Here is a 22,142-nt window from a genome sequence, read left to right on the forward strand (position 1 = left end):
CTGAAGGGCGGCTCAGGCGGCTCCTGACTGAAGGGCGGCTTAGGCGGCTCTAGCCTGAAGGGCGGCTCAGGCGGCGCTGGACAGGAGGGCGGCTCAGGACAGACGGGCGGCTCTGGAGGATCCGGACTGGAGGGAGGCTGTAGAGCGTCCGGACTGGAGGGACACACAGGAGACTTTGTTCTTAGAACAGGCACAGTACTCACCAGGCTGGAGAGATCTACTGGAGGCCTGGTCCTTGGACGAGGCACAGGATAGACCGGTCCGTGGAGGCACACTGGAGGTCTCGAACTAAGGACCTGCACAACCCGTCCTGGCTGGATGTTGATTTTAGCCCGGCACTTCCGGGGCGCAGGCACAGGACGCACTGGGCTGTGCAGACCCACGGGAGACACAGTGCGTGGGGCTGGTGCCATATAACACGGACCGAGGAGACGTACTGGAGACCAGATGCGCTGAGCAGGCTTCAGCATCATCGCACCTGGCTCGATGCCCACTCTAGCCCGGCCGATACGAGGAGCGGCAATGTAGCGCACCGGGCTAAGCACACGTACTGGAGACATRGTGCGCTTCTCCGCATAACACGGTGCCTTCCCGGGCCACCTCTCTCCACGGTAAGCACGGGAAGTTGGCTCAGGTCTCCTACCTGACCTAGCCACACTCCCCGTGTGCGCCCCCCAAGAAAATGTTGGGGCTGCCTCTCGGGCTTCCAGCCGCGCTGCCGTGCTGCCTCCTCATACCACCGCCACTCAGCTTTCGCTGCCTCCAGCTCTGCCTTGGGGCGGCGATATTCCCCAGCCTGTGTCCAGGGTCCTTCTCCGTCTAGAATCTCCTCCCATGTCCAAGAGTCCAGAACTCGCTGCTGCCCGATACCACGCTGCTTGGTCCTTTTTTGGTGGGTGGTTCTGTAACGTGCATCGTTGGAATGAGAAGAGATGTCGGACCAATGCGCAGCGTGGTAAGTATCCATTTTAATAAGAATACTTGAACAATGAACAAAAACAATAAACTGACAAACGACCGAGACAGTTCCGTATGGTGAAACACAGACACAGAAAATAACCACCCACAAAACACAAAGGAAAACAGGCTACCTTAATATGTTAATATGGCTCCCAATCAGAGACAACGACTGACACCTGCCTCTGATTGAGAACCATACTAGGCCAAACACATAGAAACAGAACAACCTAGACATACAACCTAGACATACAACATAGCGCATTGGTCCCACCCACATCACACCCTGACCAAACAAAACCTAGAAACATACAAAGCAATCTATGGTCAGGGCGTGACAGTTCCTATATATATATATATATATATATATATATATATATATATATATATATATATATATATATATATATATATATATATATATATATATATATATATATATATATATATATATATATATATATATATATATATATATATATATATATATATATATATATAATTAAATATATATTTCTATTCAACAAAGGGGGTCAATAGGGGTTGAAATTACTGAAATGTTTTCTAAATATAGCAACAATACAATTATAAACAACCAAGATTTCACCTTTATAACTGTAATCTAAATATGATCATACTAAATTACAACACAGTACAGTCACTATTTCATTTAACTGATGACAGAGAATTTTCTCCTAAACGTCCACTGAATGGTGCAGAGACACCATTCAAATGTGTCCAGACTCGTTACAACTTCAGATTTAAGCACAAAGGGATTTCATCTGGCTGTGACCAAGAGAAAGTGGTCTTGTAACCACTTCTATAAAAGTATTTKGTATTTTTTCATGTTGAGAGCTCTAAATCCGGCTGAGAATATCACAGCGAGATTAAACTACTATTGTTGCATGCATCTGCTGGTCTCTCCCGTTTCATACACACTATTGCAAGGACAGCTGTGAGTTTCACAGGCATGGGAAATAGTTCCTTTGACACGTCACACCCTATGCAAATGTTTGTCTGAAACCTGACACTTCAAATCATTTCTGCTGAGAGAGTGAGAGTGGAGAGCAGAGAGATGGGGCTTTTTCTGGCACTATAAGGCATTGCACCCTACAACATTCACAGAGCGCCAAAATGTCAGTCGGAACCGGTCCAGAACCTCTCAAAGTCTCCCAAATAAGGGACTTAATATCTAAGAGAAAAACACTCAATCAATGACCAAAGACAAGACTTAACTTATCCACCTATGGCAGGTATGTAGTTGCCAGAGACACTAATAACGGGTTATTATCCCACGTGTTGCTGATATTGCACTCCACAAATGCGTTAATGACAAACAACAACAGGCCTCGCACAGCTATAGAAAGCTATAGGAATCACAAATAAGACATTTAAGTCATTTAGATAGTAATTGAGTTAGTTCCTGACTATTTAAGTGTCGAGCACATTTAAAGGTAGAGTCAGCGATATGACGTAGATGCAGAAGGTAAACAGCATAGTTGGTCAATTTCCACAACAACTAGGAGCGTTAAAGCGCGAGGCTCAACTTTTCTGCTGTTTTTGTCCCGTGGTGTAAATGACTTAAGTAAAAAATACTTTAAAGTACTACTTAAAGATACACTCCGGGATCTTAAGCACAACAAATTCGCACACATTGGATTTGTAACATATCACACGAATTGCAAAATTCGTATGATATCATACAAATTGCAAAATTCGTAACATATCACGAAATGGATAATGTAGTTCACAATTAGATGACATAGTACACAAAAAACGGGGACCAGTTTTGGCTCGTGAACACCACTTTCAAAACTACTGGCTGAAATTATACAAAAGTTCGGGAGTGCATCTTTAAGTTGTTTTTTTTGGGGGTATCTGTACTGTACTATTTTATTTATTTATATTTTACTTCAGTCATTTTCTATTAAGTTATCTTGAGTACTTTTTCCACCACTGCCCGTGTGGCTACCACATTGTAAAAGTGTAAAGAGAACCCGTGCACATGTGCAGATACTGTGTGGGAGCGAAGTCTTGCATCTTGCTCATCGCAATATCTGCTGGTTTCCTGGACACAGATTAACACAAATACTGGTCTAAAAAGCAGTGGAGATTCTCCTTTGAAAGTCCAGGACTAAACTCTGTATACTGTAAATCTGAGCATAGACCTTATTGTCACTGGCCCCCCCCCTAGCTGTATAATACTTTAAAAACAAATATTTAAGATTTTCTCGGAAGTCTGTAGCTTTGATCTCGCGTGTAGATTCTCATCTCTGTAACCAAAGATCCCATTTTCACTTGAAAGAGACCTTATGAGCCATGACTGCCTGATGTATTTCCCCTTCTTTCTGTTGATTTAGCTGTAATACTTTCTATGGTGAAGACATATATTTTTATAGTTTTTTTCTAAAATGTCCTTTGATTTCACATCCAGTAGAAAATGAAACTTTTAGAACAGGTTTTATKATCTGAATCATACAACTGAATCATATTAAAATGGTATAATTCACRACATGAAAATATGTTTATTTAAGCAATAAGACCCGAGGGGGTGTGGTATATGGCCAATATAATCTAATCAAATTAAATCAAACTTTATTTGTCACATGCACTGAATACAACAAGTGTAGACCTTACCGTGAAATGCTTACTTACAAGCCCTTAACCAACAGTGCAGTTCAAGAAGAGTTAAGAAAATATTTACCAAATAAACTAAAGTATAAAATTATAAAAAGTAACACAATAACATAACAATAACGAGGCTACATACAGGGGCTATATACTGGTACTGAGACAGGTTAGAGGTAATTTGTACATATAGGCAGGGGTGAAGTGACTGCATAGATAATAAACAGCGAGTAGCAGCAGTGTACAAACAAATGGGGGGTTTGTCAATGTAATACTCTGGTGGCCATTTGATTAATGGTTCAGCAGTCTTATGGCTTGGGTGTAGAAGCTGTTAAGGAGCCTTTTGGTCCTAGACTTGGCGCTCCGGTACTGCTTGCAGTGCGGTAGTAGAGAAAACAGTCTATGACTTGGGTGACTGGAGACTCCTGACAATTTTTGGGGCTTTCCTCTGACACCGCCTATTATATAGTTCCTGGATTGCAGGAAGCTTGGCTCAAGTGATGTACACACTACCCTCTGTAGCGCCTTACGTTCAGATGCCGAGCAGTTGCCATACCAGGCGGCGATGGAACTAGTCAGGATTCTCTCGGGTGCAGCTGTAGAACTTTTTGAGGATCTGATTCCGTATTAATACTTTAATACTTCTGTAAAATAATACTTCCGTATTGAGCGAGTCACTGGTACTTCCTGCTTTGGTTTTGGCTTGTAAGCAGGAATCAGAAGCATAGAAATATGGTCGGATTTGCCAAATGGAGTGCGGGGGAGAGCTTTGTATGTATCTCTGTGTGTGTGGAGTAAAGGTGGTCATGTTTTTTTTTTTTCTCTCTGGTTGCACATGTGACAAAAAATATATATATATTTGGTCAAACTGATTTAAGTTTGCCTGCATTAAAGTCCCCGGCCACTACAGGATTAAGATTGAATCCTACTACACCGGCTCTGATGCGCATCGGATGTGGCAGGGCTTGAAAACTATTACGGACTACAAACGGAAACACAGATGCGAGCTGCCCAGTGACTCAAGCCTACCAGATGAGCTAAATGCCTTTCATGCTCGCTTTGAGGCAAGCAACACTTAAGCATGCACAAGAGCACCAGCTGTTCTGGATGACAGTGTGATAACGCTCGGTAGCCGATGTGATTAAGACCTTTAAACAGGTCAACATTCACAAAGTTTACCTTGAGACTTCTACATGAAAGAGGTTTATTTAAGCAATAAGACACGAGGGTGTGTGGTATATGGCCAATATACCATGGCTAAGGGCTGTTCTTATGCACAATGCGGAGTGCCTGAACACAGCCCTTAGTCGTAGTATATTGGCCATATATCACAAACCCCAGAGGTACCTTATTGCTATTATAAACTGGTTACCAACGTAATTAGAAAATTAAAAATAAATGTTTTGTCATACCCATGGTATACGGTCTGATATACCATGGCTGTCAGCCAATCAGCATTCAGGGCTCAAACCACCCAGTTTATAATTATTTATCTTAATTACAATAGTATTACCATTCAACAACACTGTGGGGCAATATTCAGGAGGTGTTTTGCTGAAATACCCTTTGTTTTGATACTGTTTGGATACCTTTGCAGGTTTTAAATTGTTACTAAATTGTTACTGATTTGTTTAGCGAGCTTTAATTACATTTCAGTAATCAATTTCAGAAATATTTGTACCTCACTATGAGATACAGTCCGGTAATACCACACTTCGAAATGTAGGTCAGTCAAGCCATCATAACATAACATATAACCATAACAGAACACCACAACATCCAAGCTTCATTCATCCAACAAAGAATAGAGATGTCCGCTTACAAAAATATATGGGGAGCTTGTTTGTGAAACCCTGTGAAATCAATGTTTATCTGATTGTTGAAAAAAATGCTAAGTGGAAGACAGAAGCTTTGAATGCAGTCGTTGGCACAGAGGATGGTCATTGTCTGTTATTTATGACTCCCTCCCTCTCTTTCTCTCCTCTCTTTCTACTTCCCTCTCTTTCTGGGTGAGTTCCAGCCAGAGGGAGAGTTGTCATCATGCGTCTCTCCTCTCTCCAACTCCTGCAGTTCCCACACTGAGTCATACAGTATGTACTGCCACACACGCACAAGCGCGCACACATACTTGCGCACATGAATCCATGCACTTGCACACAACTGTGTTTTCATAACAGACTGCACTATGAAGGGTGTGGTTGTTGTGTGTGTATCTTTCTGAGTAGGCATTTTTCCTTCAACAACTTTAAGCCCACTCTTTTCTCAGCCAAAGTATTGCTAAGAAGTGACTTAGTTTGATGTCCTGATCAAAATGTAAGGAGCTAATTTATCATCAAGCCAGCCATGACGAGCATCTTAACATCTTTGCTCATGTCATTGAGTATACCAGAATCAGGTTTCTGTGACGGATTAAAGTAATGTAATGTCAGCCTGGTCTCATAGACTTAACATAGTAAAAGCAAATCCGGGACACTTAAATTAGTATGATATGTTAGGTATGGTTACATAAGACAAAAACGAAAGTAGGGTGGTTGGTCGGGGTTGAGGGTTAGGCGTATAACCCAAAGTTTGTGAGTTCGAATCTCATCAAGGTCAACTTCAGCAATTTAGCAACTTTTCAACTACCTACTTATTTTTTGCAATTTACATGTTCGCTAACCCATCCCTAACCTTAACCCTTTTAGCTAACCCTTCCCCTAACCTAAACCCTTTAACCTAACTCCTAAACTTAACCCTAACCCTTCGCCTAGCTAACCTTAGCCAGTTAGCTAGGCGTTATCCACCTAGCTAGAATTCGTAATATATCATACGTTTTGCAAATTCCAAACATATATTATGTTTTGAAAATTCGTAACATATTGTACGTTTTGCAATTTCGTAACATGTAATACGATTTGTAATTCGTTACATATTATATGAAATGGGCAATGGACATCCACAAATGATTACATACAATACAAAACATATCATACTATATGGAGGGCCCTGGATTTACATACAGAATAATACGAAATGCTCTGAGACCAGGTTGGTAATATAGCCACAACAGCATTTGCTTCTCACAGAGGGTAACCCACCGAGGTAAAGTAGGTTTTGTTTCAGACATTCAACAGACCAGACATTCAACCGAAATTCGCCGTTAACCTATTTAAACGTTGACAACAATTTCCATTCCTCTCTGATTACTACAAAGGATCTTTCACGAGCCAATGTTTTTTGATAGGGGCCGGGCATTTAATATATATTTTTTGAACTGCCGTGAAATTGCAATCGCTATAAGGGCACTTGAGGCAGTGATTACGTGCGGCAGTTCCATTGAGGGTCTGGTTTGAATAATTTGGTTTTACTTTGATGTTTCTGACAATCCATGAAAAAGTTATTGCAGATAAGAGATTTAAATGCAATTTTATATGATTTGATTATTTCTATCAAATCAACAACTAACTTTTATACAAATCAAAGGTTGTAAAAGTAGGCCAGGCTTTTTGTTCATTTATTTTATTTTTGGTTTTTGTAACAATCAATAAGTTATTGCAGTTAAAAGATGAATAAAAAATACAAATAAAATGGAATTAACCACATCACTAACCACATTTCCATCTACAGTTTTTATGCAAGTAAAGTCATACAGTATAAAAAAAAATCAGACAGCTGTGATGGAAACAGGAAGTTTAGGTACAATTTTATAAATGCAGACAGATAATTCCTTAGCTCGACATGATGGAATCTTTTTGTGTCTGGAAACGCCTTAATGCGCATATATTGATATAATAACCATCATATCATCATATCATATCGTAAATGGTATGTTGTGTGGTCCTTTTTTACATGTCATAAGGTGAATGCACCAATTTGTAAGTCGCTCTGGATAAGAGCGTCTGCTAAATGACTTAAATGTAATGTAAATGTCCTCCCACTATGACTCGGGAAACCATACAGTTTATTAGGCTACACATTGGTAGATTTACCTACAGATTTACCTAATTTCAACCAGCATGTTACATGTATAACAAGTACAAAGCTCTCCCTCGCCTTTCATTTGGCAAATCTGACCATAATTCTATCCTCCTGATTCCTGCTTACAAGAAAAAACTATAGTCAAATCAAATGTATTTATAAAGCCCTTCTTACATCTGCTGATATCTCAGTGCTGTACAGAAACTCAGCCTAAAACCCCAAACAGCAAGCAATGCAGGTGTAGAAGCACGGTGGCTAGGAAAAACTCCCTAGAAAGGCCAGAACCTAGTAAGAAACCTAGAGAGGAACCAGGCTATGAGAGGGGGCCAGTCCTCTTCTGGCTGTGCCGGGTGGAGATTATAACAGAACATGGCCAAGATGTTCAACTGTTCATAGATGACCAGCAGGGTCAAATAATAATAATCACAGTGGTTGTCGAGGGTGCAACATGTCAGCACCTCAGGAGTAAATGTCAGTTGGCTTTTCATAGCCGATCATTCAGAGTATCTCTACCACTCCTGCTGTCTCTAGAGAGTTGAAAACAACAGGTCTGGGACAGGTAGCACGTCCGGTGAACAGGTCAGGGTTCCATAGCCGCAGGTAGAACAGTTAAAACTGGAGCAGCAGCACGGCCAGGTGGACTGGGGACAGCAAGGAGTCATCAGGCCAGGTAGTACTATGGCATGGTCCTAGGGCTCAGGTCCTCCGAGAGAGAGAAAGAAAGAAAGAGAGAATTAGAGAGAGCATACTTAAATTCACACAGGACACCGGATAAGACAGGAGAAATACTCCAGATAAAACAGACTGACCCTAGCCCCCCGACACATAAACTACTGCAGCATAAATACTGGAGGCTGAGACAGGAGGGGTCGGGAGACACTGTGGCCCCGTCCGACGATACCCCCAGACAGGGCCAAACAGGCAGGATATAACCCCACCCACTTTGCCAAAGCACAGCCCCCACACCACTAGAGGGATATTCAAACCACCAACTTACCATCCTGCGACAAGGCTGAGTATAGCTCACAAAGATCTCCGCCACGGCACAACCCAAGGGGGGGCGCCAACCCAGACAGGAAGATCACGTCAGTGACTCAAACCACTCAAGTGACGCACCCCTCCTAGGGACGGCATGGAAGAGCACCAGTAAGCCAGTGACTCAGCCCCTGTAACAGGGTTAGAGGCAGAGAATCSCAGTGGAGAGAGGGGAACCGGCCAGGCAGAGACGGCAAGGGTGGTTCGTTGCTCCAGTGCCTTTCCGTTCACCTTCACACTCCTGGGCCAGACTACACTCAATCATAGGACCTACTGAAGAGATGAGTCTTCAATAAAGACTTAAAGGTTGAGACCGGGTCTGCGTCTCTCACATGGGTAGGCAGACCATTCCATAAAAATGGAGCTCTATAGGAGAAAGCCCTGCCTCCAGCTTTGCTTAGAAATTCTAGGGAGAGTTAGGAGGCCTGCGTCTTGTGACCGTAGCGTACGTGTAGGTATGTACGGCAGGACCAAATCGCAAAGATAGGTAGGAGCAAGGCAATGTAATGCTTTGTAGGTTAGCAGTAAAATCTTAATCAGCCCTTGCCTTAACAGGAAGCCAGTGTAGAGAGGCTAGCACTGGAGTAATATGATCAAATTTTGGGGTTCTAGTCAAGATTCTTGCAGCTGTGTTTAGCACTAACTGAAGTTTATTTAGTACCTTATCCGGGTAGCCGGAAAGTAGAGCATTGCAGTAGTCTAACCTAGAAGTGACAAAAGCATGGATACATTTTTCTGCATCATTTTTGGACAGAAAGTTTCTGATTTTTGCAATGTTACCTAGATGGAAAAAAGCTGTCCTTGAAACAGTCTTGATATGTTCGTCAAAAGAGAGATCAGGGTCCAGAGTAACGCCGAGGTCCTTCACAGTATTATTTGAGACGACTGTACAACCATCAAGATTAATTGTCAGATTCAATCTCTTTGTTTCTTGGGACCTAGAACAAGCATCTCTGTTTTGTTCGAGTTTAAAAGTAGAACATTTGCAGCCATCCACTTCCTTATGTCTGAAACACAGGCTTCCAGCGAGGGCAATTTTGGGGCTTCACCATGTTTCATCGAAATGTACAGCTGTGTGTCATCCGCATAGCAGTGACAGTTAACATTATGTTTCCGAATGACATCACCAAGAGGAAAAATATATAGTGAAAACAATAGTGGTCCTAAAACGGAAACTTGAGGAACACCGGAATTTACAGTTGATTTGTCAGAGGACAAACCATCCACAGAGACAAACCGATATCTTTCTGACAGAAAAGATCTAAACCAGGCCAGAACTTGTCCGTGTAGACCAATTTGGGTTTCCAATCTCTCCAAAAGAATGTGATGATCGATTGTATCAAAAGCAGCACTAAGGTCTAGGAGCACGAGGACAGATGCAGAGCCTCGGTCTGACGTCATTAAAAGGTAATTTACCACCTTCACAAGTGCAGTCTCAGTGCTATGATGGGGTCTAAAACCAAAGCAGGAAGTACCAGTGACTTGCTCAATACGGAAGTGGTCAGATGACGCAGATGCTAAGCTAAAGGACTGTTTTGCTAGCACAGACTGGAATAGGTTCCGGGACGCATCCGATGGCATGGAGGCGTATACCACATCAGTTGCCGGCTCATCAATAGGTGCATTAATGACGTTGTCCCCCACAGTGACCTTACGTACATACCCCAACCAGAAACAATGGATTACAGACAATATCCTCACTGAGCTAAAAGGTAGAGCTGCCGCTTTCAAGGAGCGGGACTCTAACCCGGATGCTTATAAGAAATCCCGCTATGCCCTGGGACGAACCATAAAACAGGCAAAGCGTAAATACAAGACTAAGATTGAATCCTACTACACTGGCTCCGACGCTCGTCGGATGTGGCAGAGCTTGCAAACTACTACGGACTACAAAGGGAAGCCCAATGACAACCAGACAAGCTAAATGACTTCTATGCACGCTTCGAGGCAAGCAACACTGAAGCATGCATGAGAGCACCAGCTGTTCAGGACGACTGTGTGATCATGCTCGCCATAGCCAATGTGAGTAAGTCCTTTAAACAGGTCAACATTCACAAGGCTACAGGGCCAGACGGATTACCAGGACGTGTACTCCGAGCATGCGCTGACAAACAGGCAAGTGTCTCCACTGACATTTTCAACCTCTCCCTGGCCGAGTCTGTAATACCAACATGTTTCAAGCAGACCACCATAGTCCCTGTGCCCCAAAATACCAAGGTAACCTGCCTAAATGACTACAGACCCATAGCACTCACGTCTGTAGCCATGAAGGGCTTTGAAAGGCTGGTCATGGCTCACATCACCACCATCAATCCCATAAACCTTAGACCCACTCCAATTTGCATACCGCCCATACAGATCTACAGATTACGCAATCTCTATTGCACTCAACACTGCCCATTCCCACCTGGACAAAAGGAACACCTACACGGGTATGCTGTTCATTAACTAAACCTCAGCGTTCAACACCATAGTGCACTCAAAGCCCATCACTAAGCTAAGGACCCTGGGACTAAACACCTCACTCTGAAACTGGATTCTGGACTTTCTGACGGGCCGCCCCCAGGTGGTAAGGGTAGGCAACAACACATCTGCCACGCTGATCCTCAACACGGGGGCCCCCCCAGGGGTATGTGCTTAGTCCCCTCCTGTACTCCCTGTTCACCCATGACTGCGTGGCCAAGCACGACTCTAACACCATCATTAAGTTTGCCGACGACACAACGGTGGTAGGTCACCGATCACCGACAATGATGAGACAGCCTATAGGGAGGAGATCAGAGACCTGTAAGTGTGGTGCCAGGACAACAACCTCTCCCTCAACGTCATCAAATGAGATGATCGTGGACTACGGAAAAATGAGGGACGAGCATGATGCCTCCATTCTCATCGACGGGGCTGTAGTTGTGCAGGTTGAGACCTTTAAGTTCCTTGGTGTCCACATCACCAACAAACTATCATGGTCCAAACACACCAAGACAGTCGTGAAGAGGGCATGACAACCCCTATTCCCCCTCAGGAGGCATGGGTCCTCAGATCCTCAAAAAGTTCTACAGCTGAACCATCGAGAGCATCCTAACTGGTTGCATCACTGCCTGTTATAGCAACTGCTTGGCCTCCGACGGCAAGGCGCTACAGAGGCTAGTGCGCATGGCTCAGCTTGGGGCCAAGCTTCCTGCCATCCAGGACCTCTATATCAGGCGGTGTCAGAGGAAGGCCCTAAACATTGTCAAAGACTGCAGCCACCATAGTCATAGACTGTTCTCTCTGCTACCGCACGGCAAACGGTACTGGAGCGCCAAATCTAGGTCCAAAATGCTTCTGAACAGCTTCTACCACCAAGCCATAAGACTGCTGAACAGCTAAGCGGACTATTTTCATTGACGCCCCTCCACCTTTTTTTACGCTGCTGCTACACGCTGTTTATCTATTATCTATGCATAATCACTTTACCCCAACCTACATGTACATATTACCTCGACTAATCTATGCCCCCGCACATTGAATCAGTGGTACCCCCTGTATATACAACTACCTCTTTACCTACTGTATTTATTTATTTATTTTGCTCCTTTGCACCCCATTATTTCTATCTCTACTTTGCACATTCTTCCACTGCAAACCAACCATTCCAGTGTTTTTACTTGCTATATTGTATTTACTTCGCCACCATGGCCTTTTTTATATTTTTATTTATTTATATATATATTTTGTTTGCCTTCACCTCCCTTATCTCACCTCACTTGCTCACATTGTATATAGACTTATTTTTCACTGTATTATTGACTGTATGTTTGTTTTACTCCATGTGTAACTATGTGTTGTTGTATGTGTCGAACTGCTTTGCTTTATCTTGGCCAGGTCGCAATTGTAAATGAGAACGTGTTCTCAACTTGCCTACCTGGTTAAATAAAGGTGAAATAAATAAGTAAATAAATATAGCATCGTTATTGTTATTTTATTTTTCTAATTGCCTCATACCACCCTCATGGAGTCTGTTTCTGACCGTTTGAGCAGACCCATGCACATTTGTGGCCTGCTGGAGGTCATTTTGCAGGGCTCTGGCAGTGCTCCTCCTTGCACAAAGGCGGAGGTAGCGGTCCTGCTGCTGGGTTGTTGCCCTCCTACGGCCTCCTCCACGTCTCCTGATGTACTGGGCTGTCTCCTGGTAGCGCCTCCATGCTCTGGACACTACGCTGACAGACACAGCAAACCTTCTTGCCACAGCTCGCATTGATGTGCCATCCTGGATGAGCTGCACTACCTGAGCCACTTGTGTGGGTTGTAGACTCCGTCTCATGCTACCACTAGAGTGAAAGCACCGCCAGCATTCAAAAGTGACCAAAACATCAGCCAGGAAGCATAGGAACTGAGAAGTGGTCTGTGGTCACCACCTGCAGAACCACTCCTTTATTGGGGGTGTCTTGCTAATTGCCTATAATTTGTTGTCTACCTGTTGTCTATTCCATTTGCACAACAGCATGTGAAATGTATTGTCAATCAGTGTTGCTTCCTAAGTGGACAGTTTGATTTCACAGAAGTGTGATTGACTTGGAGTTACATTGTGTTGTTTAAGTGTTCCCTTTATTTTTTTGAGCAGTGTATATATATATATAAAACACATTTGTCTGTGAAAGATCCTTCATAGTAATCAGAGGAATGAAAATAGTTGTCAACTTATAAATAGGCTAATGGTGAATTTCTGATATAAAACCTACTTTACCTTMGTAAATGCAGGGTGTCTCATTTGGCCCCGGGGGACGCATTCAGTCTTCAGTGAGGTCCGGAGGGCTGCATTGAAAATTGGTTATATTTCCTTGTCGAAATCAATCCATATTTATTTTCGATTATACCTGACTGTCTAGCTTTCATTTGTGATTATTAGCGAGCTGGACATAGACAAAAAAAACTGTATGAATATAGGTCCATCATTTATACAGTTTCGAATCGATTTATTGAGTTTATTCAAAAGTATATTGAGTTCGCCCCCCGGTGTAACCTAATGTAGCAAGCATAAAAAGACACCTGAGCGGAGTCCCCACATAGATTGAAAATACTAGCTTTGAAATCCGGAAACATCCGCTTTCTTCCGACCTCGCGGAAAGTGCACAGAGTGCAATGTTACAGATCATAACTATGACGTTAATTTGATTCATGTTCATACATGCATAAAGACACACAAACATGCATATGCATAAACAAAGACACACATACACACCTAACCACCCACAAACCTCATCTCCCTTAAAGTGAGACTGGGGAAATAAAAGCATATTTTGCTGAGAAACCAGGAAGAGAGGAATTGGCATTCGTTGGCTAGGAGTCAGCTGAGAGACCACAGTGGTGGAGTGTGTGTCCAAAACCGTACCCGGTTCCCTATAAAGCGCACTACTTATTAAGTAGACCGAGGCAATAAAAACTTTAGTGCACTATATAAGGACTAGGGTGCCATTTGGGACATAGCTTGATAGTTGGGAACGATGAACTCTGAATTTTTGCATCCCAAAAAGACGACTAAACTCCAACACTCTGATTATACCCCAATAATCACTAGATCCTGAAGACTTTCACTACTTTCAGACTCCGTTTTACATGAGAAGTAGGCTCTCTCTCTCCTCCCAATGACAAAGTTTGTGTAATTTGTATAATTGCAATAAACTTGGTGGTTCGAGCCCTGAATGCCGATTGGCTGACAGCCGTGGTATATCAGACCGTATACCACGGGTACGACAAAACATTTTTATAATAGTAATAAGGCACCTCGGGTTTTTGGTATATGGCCAATGGCTGTATCCAGGCACTCCGCGTTGCTCATAAGAACAGCCCTCAGCCGTGGCATATTGGCAATATACCACACCCCCTCGTGCATAAAACACACAAATGCTACTTTCCCATTTTTCAACCGCAGCGTAATAAGTAGGGACAAATCAAGTTGAATAAAAATGATATCTCAGTCAGGGTCAAGTCAGACAGGAGGAACGCTTGCTTGTTTTTTTCCATTTGGAGTGATTCCTCTATAAATGCATTTGTAAGTGTCTCCTGTTTATTTAGGTGAAAGACAGGCTTGTTCCCACGCAGGTTAGGGCTGTGTACAGGCCTTTTAAACTCCCTCACGTTTCTGCTGAGACTGTTAGTGCATGTGTGAGAGGACAGGGATAGTCGAGGCTCAAAGGCTCGTCATTGTTCAACACTCAACAGCAAATGCGGCTCATCCGCCATGTGGTCTAGTCTACAACCGCAGACTTACGCCACCAGACCATTTGCCCCAGAAAGCAATAGAACACAAAGACTAAGCTCTTTTAGTACAAAATATTTTAATAAATATGACTTTCCAAAACAAAACAAAGACTTGCCAGGAACAACCTCCCCCAAAAAATACTTTAATTCTCAAGTTCTTTACACACTAAAGTGAACTGTACACATACTTTCTCTTAAATCATGATTTTCAGGGCAAACAAAAAATAAATAAAATGTTTACAGCCTTGTGGTCTCCGTCCAATCCAGAAAGGCTATGTGTCACATGACAGTTCTACAGTGTTCATATTGGATCTCCTCTCTTCAAGTATCTCAATGGTCGAGTTCGTTTTGCATGGCCCGGTGACCCGAGTTCACTCATTGAAGACCATCCCATTGGTCCTTAAGTGAAATCTCCACCCACCTGGGGCACCGGGCCACGTAAAACAAATTCCACCATTTATTAGAGTTCATTACCATATATGCAAAGTAATCACATACATCGAAACAGTTATTATTTTTTTTATACAAAAGATCTAATTACATTTTTTCCTGTTCTTGACACTTGTTATGCTGTACATTCAAACATCAGGCAACCAAAAAAAAAGAAAAGTTCCCTTAAAAGTATTTAATTGGCAAGCAATGTGTCTGCCACATTGCGTTGTTTCAAATGACCCTCCATGTTATTTTGTCCTTTCCCCTGCCATCCCATTTACATTTAAGTACTTACAAAAGAGTCCTGGCAAATATACCATAGAAATGGTTTCAAACAGACATCGTACATTTTTTTTTTTTGTTGTTGTTGTTGTTGGTGTGAACAAAAATGCCCATCTAATTGTTCAAAAATAAACTATTCTTTCAAGAACACTTTTGGCATTTATGAAACAAAGTGAGGTTCAAAAGTATTTGGACAGTGAAACATTTTGTTGTTTTGGTTCTGTACTCCAGCACTTTAGATTTGAAATGATACAATGACTGAAGTTAAATTGTTGACAGTCGGCTTTAATTTGAGGCTATTTTTCATTGATTCGTGTGGATGCCACCATGACAACAGAAAATCACGAATAATGATAAATTATGAGTGAGAAAGTTGAGGCACATCTCACACCCGCCACAAAATACGCTATTCTCGTTATTGAGAATGGTGAGAGGTTAGCATGTCTTGGGGTATGATCTTTGTGCCTCCAACTTTCTCACTCATCATTATTCACGATTTGTATGTAATCATGGTAGCATCCACATTAATGTAGAAGTGTTCAGAAACATCCTATCCATATTTACAATAAGTGACTCAAATGACATTGACGTTTAGTTAACCGAAACCACAACCCTGGCATTGCACGCGTCATACACATGGTACATTATTTACCATTCAATTCTATTGGGCAGCAAATCATCTGAAACAACAAACAGAATCGGCATCCAACAAGTGTGTAGAGTCACAACCTTGATGTAGTCATTGCGTGCTAGGAATATGGGATTAAATACTCAACTTAATAACACACATCAGTGAATTTGTCCAAATGCTTTTGGTTCCTTGAAATGGGTAGATCACGCAGAAAAAAGGTCATTTAAAAAAAAAAGAGTTAATACGATATGTACGAAAATACCCTCAAAGTAAAGCTGACCGTCTGCACTTTAACCTCAGTCATGGTATAATTTCAAATCCAAATTACTGTAGTACAGAGCCAAATCAAACAGAAAAAATGGTCAATGTCTGTATATATATATATATATATATATATATATATATATATATTGGACCTGACTGTATATATTGAAACAATATTTTCAAAAACAAGGAAGTTGTAAGCTTACAAAGCTGTCAAAACTTCAAATCTAAACAATGCATATAAATAAAAGGAATGATATTAAGGCTCTTGATTATTAAGTTAATAAATCAAATATACACAATGATTAATAAAAAAAAATATTTACAGATCTATACATCATTCTACATTTGACACAAATTCTTCATATCGGCAGCAACTGCTGACAGACTCAACCTGCTTGAAACAAAAATAAATAACGTTTTGATTAGTTGCTGTGGTATGGTGATGCGGAAGCGCGTACAAATACAAAACCAGTTACGAGGCTAAACCCACATTAATATTAAATTGTACACTTCGTATGACTACCGGGTAAAAGGCTGTAAAAAGCCTTCGACAGCAGCTTACCGAACAACATAGAGATGTTCTTACACGTACATTTACACAAGTGCCGCCTTGAAGTTAACTGGTTAAAAAAAAAAAAAAAAAACGCAAACGCAAGCACCCGGAAATCCAGCCAAACCACAGTCAACCGTTATTGCCAGTGTGAGCCAGCTTGTCGAAACATAAATTAAACATATGGAAATTTGTCTTCTTTGTGAAGGGTAAATCACAACTTTTTGATTCAAAAATATGACAACAGTATCAACAACTTTGTGGAGCGCCCCTCAGTTGACCTTCCAACGATGAGAAACCAGTTGAAGTGGGTCAGGCCAAGGTCACCAAGCTGTGCGCTATACAATGAATTCCATTCGGTTTAAGCTCTGTGCCGACTCCAAGTCTCTGTTGTCCTGTTTGTTAATCCAGTTGGGGTGTTTGCCGGCCGTGCTGAGCGGCTGTGGGCTCCGCTCCTCCCGGTCCACTAGCGTATATGGCGTCTGCCTTGGGAACCTAGCCTTCTGAAACCTCTTCTCAGACTCCTCGTCATCCGAATGGTGGCTACCCACGTCGGAGTTGTTTGTTCTAATTTTGCCGTTGATAAGAGAGTTCTTGTCCTCGTAGTGATAGTGGTGGTGGCTGGGGTGTTCTTTAACTGGGGGTAGGCCATTGGTCAGGCCGTGTTTATCGATGGGGTTCTTGATCTGGTTGAGCTGCTCGCGCACGTTGTTGACGGCGTTGTTGGTGTCTTCGGCGGCCGTCGCCGGGGACGACGACTGGGTGTTGACACCCGTGTGGGTGCTGGGCTTTCGGCGCCGCTTGAGGCACCAGATAAACGCAGAGGCCACAGCCAGGAGCCAGATGACGATGACTACGGACACCAGCAGGGGGACCAGGTAGTCTGCTGGAAGGAGAAAGGGAGGGAAGGTGTTAGTTATCAAAAGACTAGAACAAAGGAGGGAGACTCAGATATCGAAAACTATAGTTTAAGCAGAAGTTGACAGCAGCAGAAATATGATCTTCTCCCTCTTCCAATTAACAATTTTGAACTGCAAAATACTTCAACCAGGGTTTCTGGAAAACATGGGAAATGTTCAGGAATTTTTCAAACCTAGGTACATAAAACCATCCCACTACTAGTGAAGGTCAATGTCCTTGCAGAAACAAAAAATGGCTGCCTGTGCCCTGACCATTGGGGTTGTGGCTCTGCCTCCTCTGGACGCGGACCTCGATGATGGCTGTGATGATAGTGCCGTTGCCGTTTCGCTTGCTGACCAGGTCTATGAACTTGTCCGTGATCTCCTTGATAGGGGCCTTGCCTCTTCTGGGGTCCTCCGTCGACTAAAAAATAAGAACTCATCGAGTTAAGTCTTCGTACAAGAAACAGGAAAAATTTATCCATATGCTAATGTAGTTATTCTTAGGGTAAGACTGTCTGCTAAATGACTAATGTATGTTTCAAAATGGTCATTTGCTTGTTCTTGACAATTATGGAATTGAGGGCAAAAAAAATTGCCAAGCGGTACTTACAATGGCTACATGGATCTCGTTGTTGGCTGTGGCCGATGGCTCGCATGTCATGGACACCGAGTACTCCGACGAGAGGTTCCTCACCACATACAGACTCCTCAGCTTGCTGCAGATGTTCTCAACAGTCAAGCCCTGCCACCACACAGAGGTCAAAAGGTTCAATGTATAAGTTTACAAGTATTAAAGTATCGGAATCACAGTTAATCAAAAACTGCATACTGCTCCTAGTCTTACAAAGGAATATGAAATGCTGCCAAACTGGATGTGACAATGGTTTTGCCATTGGTTAAATTGACTTCCTAGTTTAAGTTTGAATAAATGTTTTTATGATGTGGCTTGCGCCAACTCACCTGTGGCATGGTGTCCTTGTTGAAGGTGAAGGTGACGTTGGCACAGTTGCTCTCGGGGTGGCACTTTGCGTGGGGCTTGGGACTGCGGGAGGCCGACCAGCACTCGCCCTGGCTGGGGCATGGCTTGACGAAACAGCACTCGTCCCGGACGGGCACACACATCTGACCGACCGGGCACTCGCCACCGCTGTGGCTTTTACTGTGGACKCGGCAGGATTTGGGACCGCACCAGATCTGGAGGGGGACAGGAATGTGGTCAACTGTGGTCAGTGGCGGTGATCATTTGTGGTCATTCAATGCATAGCTAGCTCACATCACTATGGGGATTGAATGTGGTACAAAAAAAACAACAAAAAAACCAGCTTGTCGTAAAACCTGTGGTTTCGTACCATTGTACAGGTGACCTTCCCATTGTGGCACTGGCAGGTGTTGCAATCGTCGTCCCATTTGGTCCCGTCCACGGCCACCAGACCGTTGACAACACAGGGTCTCCCAGTAACTGCAACGCAGGAGGGTGCGAGTTTAGTCTCATCAAGATTGAACCTTAACATTTGCTATAGATGCCCAAAATCCTAGATGTACTGTATTTTATTCCGGTTGACTGTTTACACCTACATTGACTCTTGTTAAGACTTAGGTTCTTGTGATGTCAATAAAGCTATTGTACCGTGCWCTTATACATCGTTGATCTGATGTCCTGTTTATAGTTAGGTAAACACCACCTAAAGAGCTATAGCACACTCAACAAAAATTCAGACTACGTTTCCAACTAAAATACAGTCCATTGTCATGGCAAAATCCAACAGGGATAATTACACTGCTGATCATGATGGAAAATGTATTTATTGAAGCCAGTATGAGCCGCCAAAGGAACACATGGAGGGTATAGGTCTTACCTTCTTGGCATCTGGGGCCGGCCCTCCCTGGCGGACACAGGCAGCGGTAGCCGTTGATCTCGTCTACGCAGGTGGAGCCGAACGCGCAAGGCGACGACTGGCACTCGTTGATGTCTGAGGGGACCAGATTGGCAACTGTTAGGGTACTACTCTATTTCTGTCACTTCAATCTATATGCATCAGTCCATCTAGCCTACTGACTAACAGACAGTGATTACAAGTCAGACTTCCAAATGAAACACCATACGTCTTGGGAACAATTTTCCTTAGACTGGTATTTTCCCCCAGAGCCACAGATCAAACTGTGCCAATTACAAAGTAGTATAACTTCATAACTTCATAACAAATACTTTCAAACTCTACCCTAGTTTCATTCCTAGTTAAGTTGGACTAACTCTGGGTGGTCAAGTTATCATTGGGAATGAGTGCAGGTGATCAACTTCTCCATCTGAGCTCTCTTTAACTGGATCAAAGGGCTAACKGCAGCGTGAACTGCCTCATCCTCCATTGTGTTGMCCTACAAGCACCACCAAATCCAAAAGACAAACCTGATTTAGCCCCGACTTAACTGACTTTTGTCACAGCTTAAGAATAGTAAGGGGGGTGGGGGGAGAGGAACGCAAAGGGTTAACACTCACTAATCCTGCAGTCTGGTCCTGCGAATCCTGCGGCACACTCACACCGGTACCAGTTATCGCCGTCCACACAGGTTCCACTGTTATAGCTGCAGAGATAAGGACAGAGACAGAGGTCAGGGGTCATAGCTCTTAACCAATAAGAATTGACTAAACYGGTAGGAAATATAATTCCATGTCTTAGATAGTATCTAAACAAGCATCACTCAGAATTCCCTCTGCATTAAATGATTTCACCACAAAAATAGTTTAACAGATACATTRATATTATTCTTAAAAATGGCGTTGGGTAGAAGAGGAAGTGGAACAAGGTCTGATTGTGAAGACTTGAGCAAACAGGGTTACGTGAGTTGTTTGTGGCTCTTTTGTTGACGCTGAGTGTATACGAGAGTGTGTGTGTGTTATCAGCAACAGGACATTCCTGAGGGCAGATATGTTTACTGGGTCTAACRTGGCTTGGGATTGACTTACCAAGGGTGGGGATTGCAGTCGTTGGAATCTGTAAAATGAGAATTATAAGAAAGTTGGGTTAGACAGAGTAGAGGTTGACTGATAAAAAAAATTGGGATGATTAATTAGGGCCGATTTCAAGTTCATATAACAAATATCGGTAAATCGGCCTTTTTGGACGATTACATTGCAATCCACGAGGAGACTGCGTGGCAGGCTGACCACCTGTTACGCGAGTGCAGCATCAGAAGGACCTTGTGGCTGCAAGGAGCCAAGGTAAGTTGCTCGCTAGCTTTAAACTTACCTTATAAAAAACAATCAATCTACACACGTTAACTACACACMGTTGACGATATTACTAGGTTAACTAACTTGTTTTGCGGTGCCTGTTTAATCATCGAATCACAGCCTACTTCAACTTCACCAAACGGGTGATGATGTAACAAAAGGGAAGTCGCGGAAAAAGCACAAACGTTGCACTAATGTACCTAACCATCAATGCCTTTCTTAAAATCAACACACAAGTATATATTGTTTTTACCTGTATATGGAGTTAAGAAATTTGTGTTAGCAGGCAATATTAACTAGGGAAATTGTGTCGCTTCTCTTGCGTTCAGTGCAAGCAGTCAGGGTATATGCAGCAGTTTGGGCTTGCTGGCTCGATGCGAACTGTGTAACGACCGTAATTAATTTGCCAGAATTGTATATATAATTATGACATAACATTGAAGGTTGTGCAATGTAACAGCAATATTTAGACTTAGGGTTGCCACGCGTTTGACAAAATATGGAACAACTCTGTATTTCACTGAAAGAATAAACATTTGATTTTCGAAATGATAGTTTCCAGCTTTGACCATATTAATGACCAAAGGCTCGTATTTCTGTGTGTTTATTATATTATAATTAAGTCTATGATTTAATAGAGCAGTCTGAGCGGTGGTAGGCAGCAGCAGGCTCGTACGCATTCATTCAAACAGCACTTTACTGCGTTTGCCAGCAGCTCTTCGCAATGCTTGTTGCACAGCGCTGTTTATGACTTCAAGCCTATCATCAACTCCCGAGATTAGGCTGGCGATACTATAGTGCCTATAAGAACATCCAATAGTCAAAGGTATATGAAATATAAATGGTATAGAGAGAAATAGTCCTATAATTCCTATAATAACTACAACCTAAAACTTCTTAACTGGGAATATTGAAGACTCATGTTAAAAGGAACCACCAGCTTTCATATGTTCTCATGTTCTGAGCAAGGAACTTAAACGTTAGCTTTCTTACATGGCACATATTGCACTTTTACTTTCCTCTCCAACACTGTTT

At 42.6% G+C, this 22,142-nt stretch overlaps 1 protein-coding gene across 2 annotated transcripts in view; it reads right to left on the minus strand.

Annotated features, from left to right (window-relative positions):
* Window positions 1–15,613: 15,613 nt before the first annotated feature.
* The window catches only part of LOC111982383 (protein jagged-1b), a 31,801-nt gene continuing 25,272 nt past the window's right edge, over window positions 15,614–22,142 (minus strand). Inside the window, exons 19-26 of one of the 2 annotated variants that reach the window (XM_070433832.1) lie at window positions 20,841–20,868; window positions 20,373–20,458; window positions 19,735–19,848; window positions 19,228–19,337; window positions 18,839–19,072; window positions 18,489–18,620; window positions 18,149–18,299; window positions 15,614–17,859 (exon numbers count right to left, since the gene is read on the minus strand). In XM_070433832.1, coding sequence (XP_070289933.1) covers window positions 17,315–17,859; window positions 18,149–18,299; window positions 18,489–18,620; window positions 18,839–19,072; window positions 19,228–19,337; window positions 19,735–19,848; window positions 20,373–20,458; window positions 20,841–20,868 — 1,400 coding nt within the window. In that variant the 3' untranslated portion in view covers window positions 15,614–17,314. Of the gene's footprint in view, window positions 17,863–18,148; window positions 18,300–18,488; window positions 18,621–18,838; window positions 19,073–19,227; window positions 19,338–19,734; window positions 19,849–20,372; window positions 20,459–20,840; window positions 20,869–22,142 lie in introns of both variants that reach the window. The other variant, XM_024013948.2, reaches the window with a different exon arrangement.

The sequence above is a fragment of the Salvelinus sp. IW2-2015 genome, linkage group LG21, assembly GCF_002910315.2.
Source record: "Salvelinus sp. IW2-2015 linkage group LG21, ASM291031v2, whole genome shotgun sequence".
Classification (NCBI taxonomy): domain Eukaryota; kingdom Metazoa; phylum Chordata; class Actinopteri; order Salmoniformes; family Salmonidae; genus Salvelinus; species Salvelinus sp. IW2-2015.